The 18,469-nt window shown below is 39.0% G+C and overlaps 1 protein-coding gene across 6 annotated transcripts in view; it reads right to left on the bottom strand.

The window, feature by feature from the left end:
• STXBP4 (syntaxin binding protein 4) overlaps positions 1-18,469 on the bottom strand; it is a 172,620-nt gene that overhangs the window by 113,807 nt on the left and 40,344 nt on the right. For all 6 annotated transcript variants that reach the window (XM_079797222.1, XM_079797220.1, XM_079797218.1 and 3 more), the window contains one exon: positions 1,830-2,006. In XM_079797222.1, coding sequence (XP_079653348.1) covers positions 1,830-2,006 — 177 coding nt within the window. The remainder of the gene's footprint in view (positions 1-1,829; positions 2,007-18,469) is intronic.

Genomic DNA, 18,469 nt, shown 5'->3' on the forward strand with positions numbered 1-18,469 from the left:
AAATATAAAGAAATATCTTTATATCTTTGGGAGTGGAAGGACTTCTAAAAAGACACATGAGGGGAAGACTGGTAAGTTCAATTACATGAAAATTAAGAACATCTGTTCATTCACTAAAGGGTGTAAAAGCAGCCATATTTTATAATATATTAGAGGCCCAGTGCATGACATTGGGCCTCTAATAAGGGTGCAGGCCTGGCTGAGAGGGTCCCTCAGCCCTGCCCGCACCCTTTAGCAGTCCAGGAGCCCTTGGGGGATGTCTGACTGCTGGCTTAGGCCCGATCCCCTGGGGAGCGGGTCTAAGCTGGCAGGTGAACATCTCCCGAGGGATCCTGGGCTGCGAGAGGGCCCAGGCCGGGCTGAGGAACCCCCGCCCCTGAGTGCATGAATTTTCGTGCACTGAGCCTCTAGTATAGGATAATACATTATAGGTCTAGTAATCAGAACATATCATTACATGTCAATATGAAAAAGACAATTCAGTGGAAAATGGCTAGAAGATATGAAGAGCCATTTCACATAGGAACACAAATGCCTAATAAATGCATAAGCATATGCTCCACTGGCTATCTAGGGCTGTGGGCGAAGCCCTGGATTATTGCATTTGGGGGTATAAATAACTCCGACGTGGCTGTTTTCAAGCCACCAACCTGATGTCACCAACTATGGAGTTGAGAAGAGATGTACACAATCAGCTCTCCTGAGCCTGTGCCAGCTGATCCCAGCACATACATCAGTAGCTTAAAGTCATTAGTAACCAGGGAAATGCAAATTAACCCACTATGATTAATTATCACACCTGACAGACTGATAAAAATTAAAAGCAAAGGAAAACAAAGTGTCAGCAGGGATGTGGAGTAAACGGTAATTCCCATTCAACCGGTGGGAGTAAAAACTGGTTCAAACGCTTTTAAATACAATTGGGCATCACCTAGTAAAGTTGATTGTACACTCATCATTCAACCTAGCCATTCTGCTATGAACAGAAGAGAAACTGTTACACATGTAGAGCAGGACAACTATATCTATATCCACATCTCTATATCTATACCTACACAAGAATGTTTTTGGTAACATTATTCATAATAGGAGAAAACAAACAATTGGGCGGTACATCAAATACAGAATGGATAAATACACTGTTGTATATCCATTCAATGGTATACAAGCAAAGCAATGAAAAGACAAACCTGCTATAATCTTTAAACAGATGAGTCACAAAAACATGTTGAGTGAAAAAAGCAAGGCAGAATAACAAATACACTGTATTTCCTATATATGTAAATTGATAAACAGACAAAACTAAACAGCAATTTTAAGGGATAATATATAGATACATAGGTTGTAAAGTTATCAAGAAAATGGTTAACACTAAATTCAGGAAAGTGGTTACTAAATTCAAACGCAGTTTTTTTCTGTTAACTATCTTGGGCCTTAGGCAAAATTGCTTAACTTTCACACTTCCTGGAGTGCCTTAATCAAAAAACCAAAACCCACCGATAGACTTTCTCCTCCCATCCCCACAAGACAAATTAGCAAGTTTAGAAACAAAGGAATAAAACAATGTAATCAGTTAAATGTTCAGTAATTCCAGGATGCCTGAGCTGTGTGTACAATGCTGACCAAGGACCAGAACAGAGGAAGCTATCTGAATAAGGGGCGGCTGACAACATTCACGCTGCCCCATCACGACACCTCACCCCGGGGCTGAATAACAGAAGACAAACACTGACCTAGTTTAGAAGTGCAGACGAAAAGAAAATGAAAACAGGATACATGACTACGGCAAGGGAACCATGGTAACCAGAGGAGGGGACTGCTTTGCTTACTTTATTTTGGTCAGAATAATCAGCAAGCTGAGCCTTCAGCTCCGTGATCTCGGCCTCGAGCAGACGGATCACTTCTTCGTAGTCCGTTTCCATGCCGCGCGCCTGCCTCTGCGCGGCTTCGGCAAGGTGAATCCGGCAGCGCAGGGCTCTGGTTTCTTCAATGACCGCTTTGGCCTCCTCAAGGTTTCAAGGTGGATGTCATTGAAAAAAAAAAATCACACACACATGTAAAATTAGCTCAGTGGTTTAAAACAAAATATTTCCTCTCTCTGGAAGTTATCATTCTAAAACTTAATATGTACATGGTCCCCGCATCTCAATTTGAAAATTAATATTCATGCTATTTTATGATGCAGAGTAGCTGCTCGATCTTGCTTTTCCTTTGTTGGCTTCTGAGATGATTTTCAGTATGGGATCCCCAACTTTCCACAGGTAGCATAACGTTTTGAAAGTAAAGGAAGCAGAGGAGAACTGAAAATGACAAGTAGGAGAAAAAGAACTGGTTCAAAAGATAACAAGAGTAAGCTTCCAGAAAACTCAAGTCCATGGTGAGGCTCATTCTGGGAAGGTCCTCCGAGCTTCATCAGATACTGCTGAGAGGTTTGTAGTGTGGGGGGCTTCTCCGGGGTTCATGCCCCAGGAGCCAAAGCCTACTCCTAGACACCAGTCTAACGCTACTTTGCTTTTTTCGATTTAAGCCAAAAGGTAGAATTCAGTAGCAAAATATACAGTTATTTCGATAGGAGGCAATGCTCACAAGACATTTATTAAACATGTTATGTCTCCGGTGATTCATGGGTCTTCTCTCATTTGACTTTTATAACACTACTGGGAGAAAGGACTTATTTAAAAAATCATGTTATCCATAATCAATCAGAGGCTCAGGGAGGTTATATAATCCAAGGACACAGAGGAAAGCCAGAATTTAAACCCTGTCTGCCTGACTCCAACCTTGATGCTAGGTTCACCATTTTACTCTGCCACTGGATTAAAAACTAAAAGCAAAAACAACACTGGATTAGCTCCATTCTCCACCTTAGGAAGAGGATGGGGTGGCCAACCACTTGCTCTCTCAAAATATGCCTTGATGCTGGGTCCACAACCGTCCGCCCCAGGGCACCATTCTAATTTAACATGGCAGGTCCTATACTGTAAACCATTTCTTTTTCTTTACTTGATGCACAAATCTCTTTCCTCTGCAATGGAATTTTTTCTGCTCCAATTGCCATGGCTACTTTAATGTTCTCGGAGCTATTATATTACAAGATGCTGATTTTGTTTGAGCCTAAATACGACTGAAGTGAGGGGAGGGTTGGGAATATGGATATGTTTTTAAGGATCAAATTTTCATTCATACATTCAAGATATATTTGTTAAGTACTTACTTCATGTCAAGTTCTGTTTTAGGTACCGAGGATAGAGCACTGAATAAAATAGACAAAAAATCCTCTCTTTTGCCCCTCAGAATTCACACTCGAGTTTGGGGAGATAGTAAATAGAGATTACCAATGAAGATCTCATCGAGAAGACACCTGATGAGAGATCTGCAGGATGAATGGAGCCATGAAGATTTCCCAACAGGGAGCTTTCTGGGCAGAGGGAACAGTTTGTGCAAAGGCCCGGAGACTGGATTATGCCTCCCATGAAATCTCTTTTCCCATCCCTTTACTTTTAGTCTGTGTATCTTTTGATCTGAGGTGGGTCTCCTGTAGACAGCATATATATGGGTCTTATTTTCTTCTTCTGATTGGAGCATTTAATTCATTTACATTTGAAGTGATTATTGATAGGTATTTATTTATTGCCATTTTATTCTTTTAACTATGCTCCTCTGTGTTTTTGTTTTTCTTCTTCTTCTAAAAGAAGGTGCTTTAACATCTATAATAATAAAAGTGTAATATGCTAATTAGACCGGGTGACCTTCCAGACAAAGCCAGGGCTGTGAGGGAAGCCCGGGTCCCGGGTGCCTGTGGTGGCCAGAGGAAAGCTCAGGTCCTGGGTGCCTGCCAGCGGCTGGAGGGAAGCCCAAGTCCTGGGTGCTGGAGGGAAGCCCGGGTCCTGTGTGCCAGAGGGAAGCCAGTGCTGGCAGCTGGGGGAAGGAAGGCCTACTCTTGCATGTATTTCGTGCATCGGGCCTCTAGTTTCCTATAATGCTGGCTTGGTGGTTAACAAACTCATTTAGCTTTTTCTTGTCTGGGAAGCTCTTTATTTCTCCTTCAATTTTAAATGATAGCCTTGCTGGGTCAAGTAGTCTTGATTATAGCTCCTTTCATCACCTTAAATACTTCATGCCATTCCCTTCTGGCCTGTAGTGGTTCTGTTGAGAAATCATCTGACAGTCTTATGGGAGTTCCCTTGTAGATAAGCATTTGTCTTTTTCTTGCTGCTTTTAAGACTCTGTCTTTGTCTTTAACCTTTGGCATTTTAATTATGATTGTCTCGGTATGAGCCTCTTTGGGTTCATCATGTTTGACTCTCTACACTTCTTGAACTTGCATTTTTTTTCCTTCACCAGATTAGGGAAGTTTTCAGTCATTATTTCTTCAAATAGGTTCTCCATCCCTTGCTTTCTCTCTTCTCCTTCTGGCACCCCTATGATGCACACAACTCAGTCACTGACATCCCCCTCTACCCCCCGCCGAGTCTGCCAGATCTCTGTACCCTGGCCCAGGCAGCTGACTCCTCAGCTAGGTGCAAGTTCCGCAGGGAGCCCAGTGGGTGGGGCTACTGCTTTCCACCAGGCTGATGCTGCAGAGAGGGGAATGCTCCACCCACGAAAGATGGCATCTGCAGTGTGGGAGAGGAACTGGGCTCAGGGAACCTGGTGGCTGCTCCTTCAGCTCTCTCCCCAGAGTCACAAGCCCCAGTCTCTCTTCACACAACTCTAGTTACCCTACCCTCCCTCTGAAGAAGCCCAGGGTGGGTGTCTGCAAATTAGACTGTGCATTGGCCCTTTAAGAGGGCACCTGTGTCTCATAGACTCCTGTCTCTCCCTGGCAGACAGAATCTCTGATTTTCACAGCCAGATGGTTTGTGAGTGCCTTTTCCTGGCTCTAGTGCTCTGGGCTAGGGAGCCTGGCTTGGGATTGAGACTCTACGCCTCTCAGGGGGAGCCTTTGCAGATGCAATATCCCTCTGGAATCTCAGCTGCCACCAGTGGGAGTGGAGCCAGTCCTTTTCCTGTCTCTGCCCTTCCTACCAGTCTCGATGTGGTTCCTATAAATCCTTGGTTATAAGATCTCTCCAGCTCATGTTCAGTTGGTTATTCAGGTTGACTAATCTATATTTTAGTTGTAATTCTGGTTTGGTCCTGGGAGAGGGGAGTGTAACACCCACCTACTCGGCCACCATCTTGGTGAGCTCCAAAAGAACTTCTATCTGGGGAAGTCTTGACACCCTCTGAGCAGAAAGTGAGACGAGAACACAGTGCTCGGGAAGCGAAAGATGGCAGCAGGTGCAGGATGGAGATGTGGCCAACATACCGCCTACTATACTCTTGATTCACAAAACTTTATTTTCTTATTTTGTAAAGTAATTGTCTTACAATAAAAGAGTACGTTTAAAAAGAAGTATCTGCGGAAAGAAAAGTATGTTTATCTAGCCACGTCGGTCACATCTAGTTAGTTCAGCCCAAGTGATCAGGAGTCACTAGTGCTACAGCTGAGTCAACTTCACGTCACACTGTTGCTGTGCGTACAGGCGGTAATAGCTGAGGGTAATGGCCGGCACTACACTAAGTGTTTCACAAGGATCAACTCAGTTAACCTGCATGCTGCTGTGTGAGGTATGCCAATTATTACCTTCACTTAATGGACAGGAAATTGAAGCACAGAAAAGTTAAGTGACTTGCTCAGAATCACAAACCTAGTAAGTGGCTGAGCCAGGATCTGAACCCAGGCAGTCTAGTTACAAAGTTCATGCTCTCAGCTACTATGCCATGATACTGCTCCAAAAATCACTTGCAGATGACAGCATCATCAGTGCCCAATTCTACATGAACTTAGGATGTGGCCATTACAATCTACTCAGAAACCTTTGAGGTGGTTATATCGGGCCCCATTTTCCATTCAATCAAGCTAGAAAAATATATATTTCACTGAAGAGAAAGAAGAGGACAGAACATTCTCCAAAGCTGCAGTGAAGAGTAAGTAACTTGATAATCTGTCTCCACATTCACTTCATGCAGCTTTTATTCGTCTATAAAACAGCTAAGCGAAACAAGCCAGTCAGAGAAAGACAAGTATCACATGAACTCACTCAGATGTGGAAATTATGAACAAAATAAACTGTTGAACAAAATAGATCCAGACACAGAAGCATGGAACAGACTGGAATCTCAGAGGGAAGGCAGGGGTGGGTGGGAAGAGATCAACCAAAGAACTTGTATGCATATATGCAAAACCCATGGACACAGACAATAGGATGGTGGAGGCCTGGGGTGGTGGAGGCCTGGGATGGTAGAGGGCTAGAAGGGGTCAATGGGGATGCGGGGGGCGGGGAGAAGGAGACATATGTAACGCTTTCAACAATAAGGATTTAAAAATAAATAAATTTTAAAAAGCAGAACTTTTTGCTCAAAGAATGCTAGTTAATTAAATGAAGAATCTGGATGAATTGATAGAGCCATTATAGCACAGTGATGGTAATACGTTGTGAAATGCAGCTGGGTGGTAAAAGATGCAGAGGTTTGATGCTGAATAAATCCATGCTAGTTCCTTTGTTAAAGGTATAACTGTCAGGTTGGTAGATGTGACCCCTTAGCAAAGTTCTAGCCCAGTTCCCACTGAATGGCTGCTTAGAAGATTAGTGCATGGAAATGATGACTCTTAGAGGAAGCCATAAAGAACAGACAGCAGCAGTGTGCTATACAGAATCACATAAATCTATTTCCTTTCCTCCTGGGCGATCTTCTAATAACTAACTATAAAGCCTCCTTTATCAGTAACGATTGAGGCAGAATTTTCCCAATACAACACCAGGAGCCTGAAATCACATCAGGGTAAACACTCTAGCCAGTTCCCGGAGTCACTTTGTATTAGGTAAGGAGTAATTCAGTTAGGAAGTTAGAAAATAAAAAGAGAAAGTAGGATGTAATAGTAAATCAGAAAATTCAACATAATCGACATAAGTATTACTCTTTTTAATAGTTAGTATGAGCAAATATACTTCATACTGAATTATGAAGTCAAATCTCTGACTTAATGTGTGTGTGTGTGTGTGTGTGTGTGTGTGTGTGTGTGTGTGAGTGACACTGAGGAAATGCTTTCAACTCATACTGTCCCATCGCATAATAAGGATGTTTTCCACCTCACAATTTCACAATGAATCTTCAGGGAAGATCAGCCCAAATTCTTCTTTGAAAATGTATTTCACACTAATGAAAATCTTCGTAGGCCTTTATCTTCATTTAATGGACAGGAAATTGAAGCACAGAAAAGTTAAGGTCTTCATTGACCTTAGCTATGTGATTGTGTTGAGACAAAGGGCATTATAAACACACAAAGGGCAGTGGGAGCTGAGAAGGAAGACAATATGGAGTGTGTTTCCCCCCATAGAGCATTTCTTCCCCACGAGGCATAAAAAATGATACAGAATAAAAAAACATGAGCATTAGATGAGCTATATCTAGGTCAGAATCTTAGGTCTGGGCATTTTTTCACATTCTGGTGGTGTAATTCTCTAAGACTCAGTTTGTTCATTTGTAGCATAGGAAACAACATACTTTATAGGGTCAAAACAACTCTCACAAGAGGGTTAACCTTTTGCACTCGGATGTCGAGTGTGACTCGACACGGTTAGCATCGGTAGCAGCTCGTATGTCGAGCCACACTCGACACGTAGTTTCACCGCGGGGGGGAAGGGGGATTTTTGTCTATTTTTCCAGTATCTTTTCTTGTTTTCATTAGCATGAAAGGACAAGTAAAATGTAAATGCCGTCTCAACTGATGCCACCACCTAAACTTCACCAATGGCATCTTCAAAGGCTATTTGTTTCTAAGACACATCAGTCACGTGAAAAAGGTTAGACCAGTACACTAACTTGCAGGGGTAGATTATTATCCACTAACTTAGAGCAACGTTTAGATGGAAAGCTCCATATAATCACACCTCACCCTAACAAAAAACACAAAGATTGTGTTGTTTGTTCTAACAGAAAAATCAAAGGAGGAAGAAGAGAGACGATTTATATTTGCGAAACATGTGAATGTAAACCAGGTCTTCATGTGGGTGAATGTTTCAAAAAATATCACACCATGAAAAATTATAGAGATTAAAATTACTCTTTGAATGTATCAATAATTTGAAATATAAAAAAATCCAAATAAATGTTTGTATGAAAAGAAACTCCAGTTTTTTATTCTACTGCCGCGCTTTGTAAAATCTGGGGTATTAAAAAAATTAAATCCCGAGTAGAATAAAGGAATCAAGAAAAAAGCAAGCGAGTGCAAAGGGTTAAAGAAACTATTATGGTTCTTGTTAACAGTTTTTTCCCCGTTACTGATTCTGAAAAATATACATAACCACTGATGCAATTAGAGAGCTAGACTAGATGACTTATTAAGGACTTTCCTGAGGCATTCAATTAGTAATATTGAAATTTAGAAAAGTTGTTTGAAAACATAATGCGCATGTCTTCTTTAATGTTAGCAACAATCACATAAAGTCTTTTCTTCTCTAGTTATGAGTTGTGACGGTGCACTAATGTAAAGGAAAGCGCCTTAATGGCAGTTGCACGTTTGTAAGTAGGCTAGCACATTGCATGACTAACCTTAGAAGTTCTGTAATTTTTAAGCTAATCAGTAAATCTTTCAAAATGTCAATGGCTGACAGGAGAAAAAGGATACTTCGAAGAGATATATGTTTTAGTGGAATGTAACTTACGCTACCAAGCTCAAAAGATTGCTTCTCTTATCAGCTTCCTACATTCACTCATGGGAAAACCTTTCTTGGTCTAGGTCCTATTACAGCTTGTGAAAAAGATTAGGGTTCACTACAGGAAGAGGGCTGTTGAAGGAAAAGGGTTTTAAAGCAAGTTATATCTAGTTTCCTCAACTTACGTATAGGTTTTAGTAAAATATGGGTGATCTCAAAGTAATTTGCAGATATTCATAAAGGAACCTGCAACTCATCCCTTAAGCATGGACACACTTGGGGAGAAAATTAATCCACAGAACTTTACACAGGCCTCTGGAATGTGCTTTCTCCTTTCCCCTGCACACATCAGGCCCACAACTCCACCTCCTCACTAACCAGTTACTAAGCACTGTGCAGTCTTCACTTATGACATATTTGCAGCCAATCCTTAATTTCCATTCTTACCACCACATTACTGATTCATGTCTTTACCAGCTCACACATAGATACTATGAAAATCACATAAGTGATCCCCCTGTCTACTGTGCTCGTCACTCTACTGTATTCTGCACACTTCTGAAGCACCGATTTCCCTGAAATATTGCTCAATTCCACTTCAGGTAACAAGCCTAAGTACATGGGACATTACAAAATGGTACATGACAAATACTCCCTCCATTTCCATACTTCAAGGTTCTCCACTACTTGTTCCAAACCATTCTTTGCAGCCTTAGCATATTCAAACCTTTTACATGACGCATACATCCAAATGCACTAACTTATAATTTCCCCAGATTAAACTCTCCTACCTCCACAATGCTTTCCAACACATTATTCATTCCACTAGGTATTCACTTTCCCCCTTTTTCTTTATCCAATTCTCATCTATCCTTCAAAACCTTCTGCATTTTACCTTCTCTAATCTTTCCAGGCCACTTCAGCTTAGTATAATGCTTTCTCCCTCCTTTTATCTTTTATAATATCTGTGATCTATTAATAATCACATACTACTTAGTATCTCCTACTGCTATCTTGAACTGTCATTAAAATATAAATATTTTACTACCTAACTTTCTAAAATGAAAGGGTCTTACCTGCCCAAGTGAGAATGCAGGCTGAGAGTTAAAAACCCTACCTAAAATGAACAGGCGCTCCACTTAACATAAATATGAGATATAACAGTTGACACCAATGAAAATGACTATTTTGTTTTTCATGGACTACAATAACTGCCCTAGAGAACTTTATTAGGTACAAAGCTTTCATAGGAAAGTTCTTTCTAAAAAGGTTTCAACTTTATGGGAATATTAATAAAACTGTATTTCATTTAAATAATTGTAATAACAATCATAAAGCATGCTATGAATAACACCACATAATAATAAAGCCAATTATTTCACCAAATTCCTTTTATATACATAAATTCAACAAAAATCCTATTGTAGTATTTATCAAGCAAATGAGATTATGGCAAACCCATGAAAGGGAAAAAATACCAAAGTTGAAAACAGGTAGTTACACTTTATCATGTTTAATAATTTTATTTCTTGTTTTCTCATTAAATAGATTAAAAATTTTAAAGATTTAAAAATTATGCACACTAGTATATATTTCCCTAAAATTTACATTTTTCAATCATAACTTAATAGAGTACATGCTCTCAAAAGAATTATATAATCTTGAAGGTCCTTTCTGACCCCACCCACATTTCTGATTCAATAATTCATATGGCGGCACTTAATTTATGTGTAAAAATGATAGATATTTGCAAATCCAAGAAACAAAGATTATCTTCAGTTTGTATGAAAAAGCAAAGTGCTCACTTTGCAAAAGAAGATTTGGTTAAGCTTTTTGGAGGAAAAGGAGGTCAATCAAATTATAATTAGCTCTAATTAACCTTCCCAAGAGTTGTCAACTTCTTCACCTGCAGCTGCCTCATTCTCCAAAAGGCACAAAATTGAGTTCTGCTTGTGAACATCAAAGAAAATCAGAGAAACAATTTTCAATCTTGGTTTTTAAAAAGACATCCCTAATCAAAGACAGACACACAGTGCATCTATCTGGTAAATTTTACCACATGATCTTATTCACAATATAAGTATTAATTAGTTAAAACCTGCTTTGACAATATATTTAACCCTATACATGTATTTTCCAGTTTAGTGAAGGACGACATAAAATAAAAACGTATTTTCCAACTTCTTTAATTCTGGTAACAAATGTACCAAAAGGGACATCTATCTATCTATCTATATAAAAGTCTAAGCGACGGTTAGGACCGAACAACTGGAACAACTGGTGGACCAGTCGCTATGACGCTCACTGACCACCCGCGGGCAGATGCTCACACAGGAGCTGCCCCCTAGTGGTCAGTGCACTCCCACAGCCAACTTCCCGTGGCCCCGCCCCCCTCATAGGCCTAGATCGCTGGCCAGGCCAAGGGACCCCACCCATGCAGGAATTCGTGCACTGGGCCTCTAGTTTGTTAATGGTATTGGAAATTTCTTTTCATAATCAGTATTTAAACCCTGTTCATTAAAGCCTGGTACAGCACAAAGGCTACTTATAGAATTAATGTGAAGTTTGGGGTTTAAGGCAGACCTCACTTCAAGACAGAAATTATTCTTTTTATAGTAACATATAGAGGTTTAATCCAATTGGAATCACAATTTTATCAGATTTTGTTTTGAAGGCACTTGACCAACAGTTCTAAATTTGAATCTAGATATAATAAGACCTAAATAATAAAGATGATTCTTAAGTGGATTTGGAAGAAAATAATCAGAACTGGTAAGCAAATGTAGAAAACCACCAACAACAACAAGGAGAAAGAAAGGAGGAAGGTGGGACAAGGCTCAAGGATTTAAATCATATATAAACCTACAATAGTTGGAACTAGCCAAAGAAGAGTTAGATAAAACATTCACTCACCCAATAAATATTTATTGACAATGCAACTGGAAAGACCTGATGCCCCAAACAGACCCTGGGTTATGTAAGAATTTAATCTATGATAATGGAGATACCACAAAACAATAAGTGGTTGCGACAACAAACTATTTGGGAAAAAGAAGTGTAAAGTGTTGACCTTCATCTCATACCATACACCCAATAAAGTCATTTCTTAGATGGGCTAAGTGAATACAGACATGGAAGGAAAACTAGCTAAAGACGAATGTGAACCTTAAGAAAAGTTTGAAAAAAGCCATCACAGAAGATAGATTTGATAACACAAAACACTTGTGTTTAAAAACTTTGAGAAAATTACAAAGGCAATTTGCATATAGATGAAAATATTGATGAAAGATTTGATAGAAATAGGGTTAATAACTGCAATAAAGAGATCTGATAAAATGATGTGGGGCAAAGGGGAAACAGGTATTAATACAAGAGAAGAAAAGAAGAAAAAGCAGGAGAGGTAAGAAGATTCAAGATAAAATCAGAGGCATATGGCCAAGATTGGCAGGACGTTACTAGCAATCATATCAGGAAAGTAACTGCCTTCGATAGTGAAGAATTGTGAGGGAATTCACAATTTAATTTGAAACTGTGGTCACACACAATCTTTGGCAACTAACATGGATAACGACGAATCAAAGTATAATATTTTCTAAAAGGGTGATATATTTATGTAAATAAATTAGGTAGGACTAGATAAGTCTTGTTTTTAATTCTAAAATAGCTTGTGAATATAAATCATGTAACACAATGTCAGGAGTCCCATATTGAAGTAAGAATACCGAAAGTGTTTCTCACATAGTAAGCTGCCAAGATAAGAATTTTATAGTATCAACTGCCTTATCACTACTTCCTCCTTGGGTAAAATTTACTAGTTTGTCAGCCAAATTAATATATATTGCTCTAACACAAATATGTTTAAAATACGCCCTGAAAGGTGCTCCCCTAGCAACTGCCTAATGCAATTTTAGAGATTTGTATTTGTTTGTTTTTAGTTAAATAAGGAAAATTATAGGGAGTGATGCCTACTTTGGAATATAATCGTACCTGTGATGACTCATTAGCTATTGGGGACTTAGTCTGAAATGCTTTGTAGAAAATGAAGGTTTTGCTCTATTTTTCTTTTTTTCTTACTAGTCGAGAACTCTTTGTACAGCTTTCCCAGTGCATCCATACAAAATAAACATTAAATAAATGTTTCTTAAATTCTCTTGCTAAATATGTATGTTAAATCTAAGAATGAACCTTAAGAAAAGTTTTAAAAAAGAAGAAATCACAGAAGAAGACAGATAACACAAAAACACGTGCGTTTAAAAACTCATCTCCCTTATAAGTTACTACAGGCACGCTTGAAACAATGGATTACAGAATGCTGAATGTGGTCCTGAAGCCAGAAAATAGTGGCCCATCATACAGAACCCAGAACCCTACCATCAGTTCTAAGGAAGCCAACCAACTGCAGAAAATACGTAAATCCAGTGAGGTCCCAGTGGCCCTCTGCAATGGAAACACAGGAACATGTTACTATAGTAACCTTTTAGAACAGAAAAGACCGACACATCAAATATATGTATTTTTCTTCTTTTTTCCCCCTCTAAAGATGAGATTGACAACATAGGCTATTTACTAAACTGAAATACTACAAAAAGTTCAGATCACTAAAGAAGAAAATGTGGGAACTCAAATCAATTCTGAAAATTAGAGACTTTAGTGTTTCTTTAATAAATGCACAAAGAAATACAATCTCTGAAAGTGTAAAACCATGAATACGTCTTTAGTAATCACATATTATTGCTCTTTTTAGAAGTAGTACATTTATTATGTCCTTACAGTTGCCTTTGTTGCTTAATCCATAAACCAAGATAGCTCCCATGCCAGCTGCACCAGCTATAACCAAGTTCATGTTCAACCTCAACGATCCACAGGGAATCCTGTGCCGATTGGACCTTAACTTTCTGCCTCAGGACTTCAAGCATTCAACCCAACCTTTGCACAGGTGAGGCCAAATACAACTGGGCTTATTTGAATCTAGAGAAGTTGCCAAACGAACAATTTCCCGTGTTTCTTCAGGGCAAAGACTGGTTCAGACAAGCTAACTATTTTGGCTTTGGACTGTTCACCAATTCATTGCTGCCTTAGGTCATAAGGCGATGCTGAAAGGAACTTTAAAAAAACAACCTAAGTGTGAGAGCAGGTTTTAGAAAGTTGATCAAAGGAAGTTGCTAGAAGATGGTCCATGCCTGTTAAAAGCTGTTAAAACTTGAAGAAAAAAATAACAAGAAGTGTAACTTCATGGGAAATTGTGCTCATATTAAACAGTGAAGTTGGGCTATTCTTTAAGGCATAAGAACTCCTAAAAAATACTTAGGCTTCAGAGAAAAGGGCAGCCAATTTTGACAAAACAGTCAGTAAGTATTCTGGTAGCCATGCCTGGGTGAAAAAGGAATGTGCCTTATACCTCAGGTGGAAACATTCCTTACCAATTTGTTCTCTCATGTTATATTTCGTTCTTCCCTCTTTCTCCCTTCCTTTTTCCAATCCCCCTTTCTCCCTCTTTTTGTTCTTCATTGCTTTTTTTTTTTTTGGGGGGGGGGGGATGGGTCACTACACTAAATAAAGGTAAAATAATTTTCATAATTTAAAATAGCTAATGTACCTTCAAAAGAGGAGATTATTCTGTTCTTAGGATCAGGCCACTGTCTCAAAATTGTGCAATTAAAAGTTCACAAGTGAGTGAACAAAAGATTTATCAAATTGTGTTCTCTTCTGCCTTTGGAAGGAACCAGTAACCATCATTGTAAAATAAATTGAAAAATCAATCTAGTAGTGTTTTCATAATTAGGTTACCCATGTCTTTAAAGGATTTATAAGTATATGGTATAATTATTAGTATCATACTACTTCATGTCAAGATCTTCAAAAGGATACCAAAAATGGGAAAGAAATTTTGCCAAATTTCATACAACTCAAATTTCTGTTTTTAATAGAAGAGGTATACACACTCTCTAATTGTAATTTTTAAAGACTCTTTTGCTAATTGTGAAAAATATATTAATCCTTGAAAAAAATGGAGAGGTAATTATTCTCACTAAAGCATAGGAACTCTTTCATTAGCAGTAACATAACAAGTGTATAATATGTAAGAGAGCAATCAGTAACACCAAAAACCTTCTCCATACACAGTGAGAGTTGGAGAGCTAGTGGGGTGATGGTGCAGTGAGGTCAGAGGCGCTGGAGAATTGGTAGGGAGAGAAGGGGGAGGGGTGATGAGAGATGAAGTAATCACCATTAGAGGAGGGTGGGCTGGGGCTAGGATGGCAGATCATGGAGACTCTTGGAGGCCTTGTCATTTACTTGCAGGATTTTGGCTTTCACTCTGAGTGAGAAGGAAGGTCCTGGAGAGTTCTACTTAAGTTTTAAAGGAAATCAGGTCTGGTTGTTGTGTTCTGATTAGACTGTATGGGGTGGGGAAGGGTAAAAGCAGGGTGATCTGGTAGGCATTGATAACTGCAACCCCGGCAGGAGCTGGTGATGGCTGGACCAGGGATGGAAGTGGTGCAAATTGGCAAACTTCTGCAGTGTTTTATTATATATTCACAAGCACATGCACACACATGTACATATGTGTGTATTGTATGTATAATACACTTAAATAAACACATACACCTAATTTTTTTCTTAACCATTTGAGTGTTACAGACACCATGTCTCTTTACCCCTAAACACTTCAGTACAGCAGAAGGATTTTCTCTTACATATCACACTATAATTACCAAATTTAGGAAATTTGACATTGATCCACTGCATTCCAATTTTGTTTATTGATGCAATTATATCCTTTATAGCATTTCCCCCATTCCAGTGCAGGATCCAGTCTAGGGTCAGGATTGTGTTCAGAGATGTTTAGCTTCTTTTAACCTGGAACCTAGCCTTTTATCACCTTTCTTCTATTTTTTTATAGCATTGGCATTTCTGAAGAATACAGCTACACACACACACACACACACACACACACACACCTTTAAAAAAATAAAACTGTCGCTCCTTTTAGGTTTTTCTGGCATTTCTTCATGGCCAGGTCCAGGTCATACAGCCATAATACTACAAGGTACTATTTTGTCCTTCTCAAGGTATCACATTAGAAGTCACACATGCACCAGGGTGCCCTTTTCTCCACAACCTCGCCAACACTTGTACAATGCATTTGTATGCATTTATGCATAACCAGTGGATAGGACAATGGAGTGGTGAGGGGTTGGGAGAGGAGGGAGGACTGGAGGAGGTTAATGGGGGAAAAAGGAGGAACTATGTAACACGTTCAATAATAAAGAAACAAAAACCAAAAAAAATGAATTAACATTAAACATAAATAAATAAATACGTCCCATTTTTGCTTTGAAATGAAGAAACAAAAGATGGAAATTAAAAAAAGAAGTCACACATGCCCATCTGATATCAAATTTTAACACGTGATGGAGATGTCTGATTTCACTACTGTGTAGTTACTATTTTCCGCTTACAATTAATAAGCAATTTCTAGAGAGCAACATTAAAACCATGTTAATGTGTAAATATTCTGCTCTTCATCACAATTCCCCCTAGATTTAGTATCTGATGATTCTAGTCTGATCCAAGTTTTTACTGAAACAGATGCAGAATGCCGATTTCCCAAATCTAACGGCCACTCTGCAGTTACCAGCTGGCACTCAACCGACTATAACAAGCAAAGAGCCCTCCTTTCCTCCGATTAAAATTGTATGGACTCCTGAACCACTTCATTTTCGATGGTTTGTAATTCATTACTGTATTTAATTATCTTGGTCTCAAGTACTTCCAGATTTGGCCAATGAGCCCCTCCAAGCTGGTTCCTTGTGACATGCTCCCTGCATTGTGAACACTTCCTTATTTTCTGTATAACATGTTCCGGGCCCATCTTGTACTTCCCTCCCCAGACCTGAAATCAGTCATTTCTCCAAGGATCCTGGGTTCCTTTTAGTGGGGATTGGAATCTGGGCACTTGGTTATGCTATTAGAATATTTGCTTCTTGGCTCCTTAGTTGACCGAGCAATGGACACACACACACACACACACACACACACCTGCACACAAATATTATCTACATACATATATATATTCCTGTGCACATATACATTCATATGCACATATACATATATTTTAGAAATGATGCATTCACAATACCTCCAATTCTAGTCCATTCCACAAAATTCTTTCTTGACCTCCTTTATTCTATTTTCTAAGTCTTTGCTTTTTCATTGAGATTCTGGACTTCAACAACAATCAACCCATGTTGTAAAACTTATAATACATCTTAAAATTGTTTCAGAACTGTTTTGACCATACCCCTAAAACAAACATCCTTAAAACAGTTCAAGATTTGTTTGCAATTCTTTTCCAACTCAATCCTAACCTGTCAAACGTTGAACACAAATACTGGGGTCATTATTATACTAGTATACTCTGCAGCCACTTGCACAGCTTGGGGATTGATTCCCAAAGGTTGGCTTAAATTCCCCTGCGAAACCATGCACGTGTACTATACAAACTGTGCTTCTACAGCCTTGACATCTGAGTGTCAGCTTGCCTGTGTACTATATTTTTGGTTTATACTTTCTTTACTTTAGTTTCTTGAAAACGTTAATCTGCTACTGCTCTGCTACATGTTCTGTTGAGAAGGCTGATGCTGGCCTTTGTAAGCTATTTGATCTTCTCACTTGGAGGCACTTTTTTCGAAAGTCTCATAGTTTTGCTTTATGTTCTAGAGCTCACCTTTCCAGGCCAAGTTTCCCCAGTACCCAATAACATTCAGGTCTTCTTTAATGTCTGGAAAGTTTTCTTGGATTATGGTTCTAAATAGTAGTGCTGTCCAGTTGCTTTTATTTACTTCAAGAAACTCTTTATTTCATTCTAATTTCCCTGGTTATTTTTCTAGTTTTCTTCAATGCCTTTTCATTTAAATACTAGTACATTCTTCCTAGGGCAAGTTGTAATTTAGTTTTCTTTTCTAATATGATTCTGTGTTTTCCTATTTTTTTTTTCTTTCCTAAGTTTTATCAACTCTCATTTCATTTCTTCGAGGGTTGTTTTTTGTTTTGTTTTGTTTTGGTCAATTTCTAGTCTTAGATTTTAAATTTCTGATTCTTAATGCCAAATGCTTGCTCGAGGATACTTGAGTTTGGCGTGCTGTAGTACAGTTTTTGTTAGCTTTGTGCGTGGAATGTTTTGAAGAGGAACACATTTAATTCATAGTCTGAGGAACACTTTACTTCATATTGCCTGATTTTTACAATTGCTTTGTAACCTTGGGGACAGATTTATTTCCCTACTCCATTTTCTTGCATAGAAAGAGTTCCCGGTTCAACAGCACCCTCTTCTGTGCACTTTCCTCTATGGATCATGTTGTGGATGGTTGTGGAGGGGGTAGGTGGAGGAGGTCTGACAAGTCTTGTTTTTCTTCATTGATGCCAGATCCTTATTTTTTCAACCTTATATATGCCCCTTCTTTTTTAATTTTCATAAAAGTTTATCTGAGTCAAACTGATGACATTGTTGAGAAGAGAGATCTCTGGAGAATCTCTCTCTCTCTCTCTCTCTCTCTCTCTCTCTCTCTCTCTCTCACACACACACGCACACACACACACACACACACACACACACACACACACACACACACACATTTAAAAGAATTTCTTTACTTTCTGTGTTTCCAGTCCTTCTTTCTCCTCTGGATTCAAGTTCACACAGTACTGGAGAGGGGTATTCGATGTCCTTCTCTCTCTTCCTTGCCTCGTCTCCCAGGGGTACCACC

Source organism: Cnephaeus nilssonii (genome assembly GCF_951640355.1).
Source record: "Cnephaeus nilssonii genome assembly, chromosome: 19".
Taxonomy (NCBI): Eukaryota; Metazoa; Chordata; class Mammalia; order Chiroptera; family Vespertilionidae; genus Cnephaeus; species Cnephaeus nilssonii.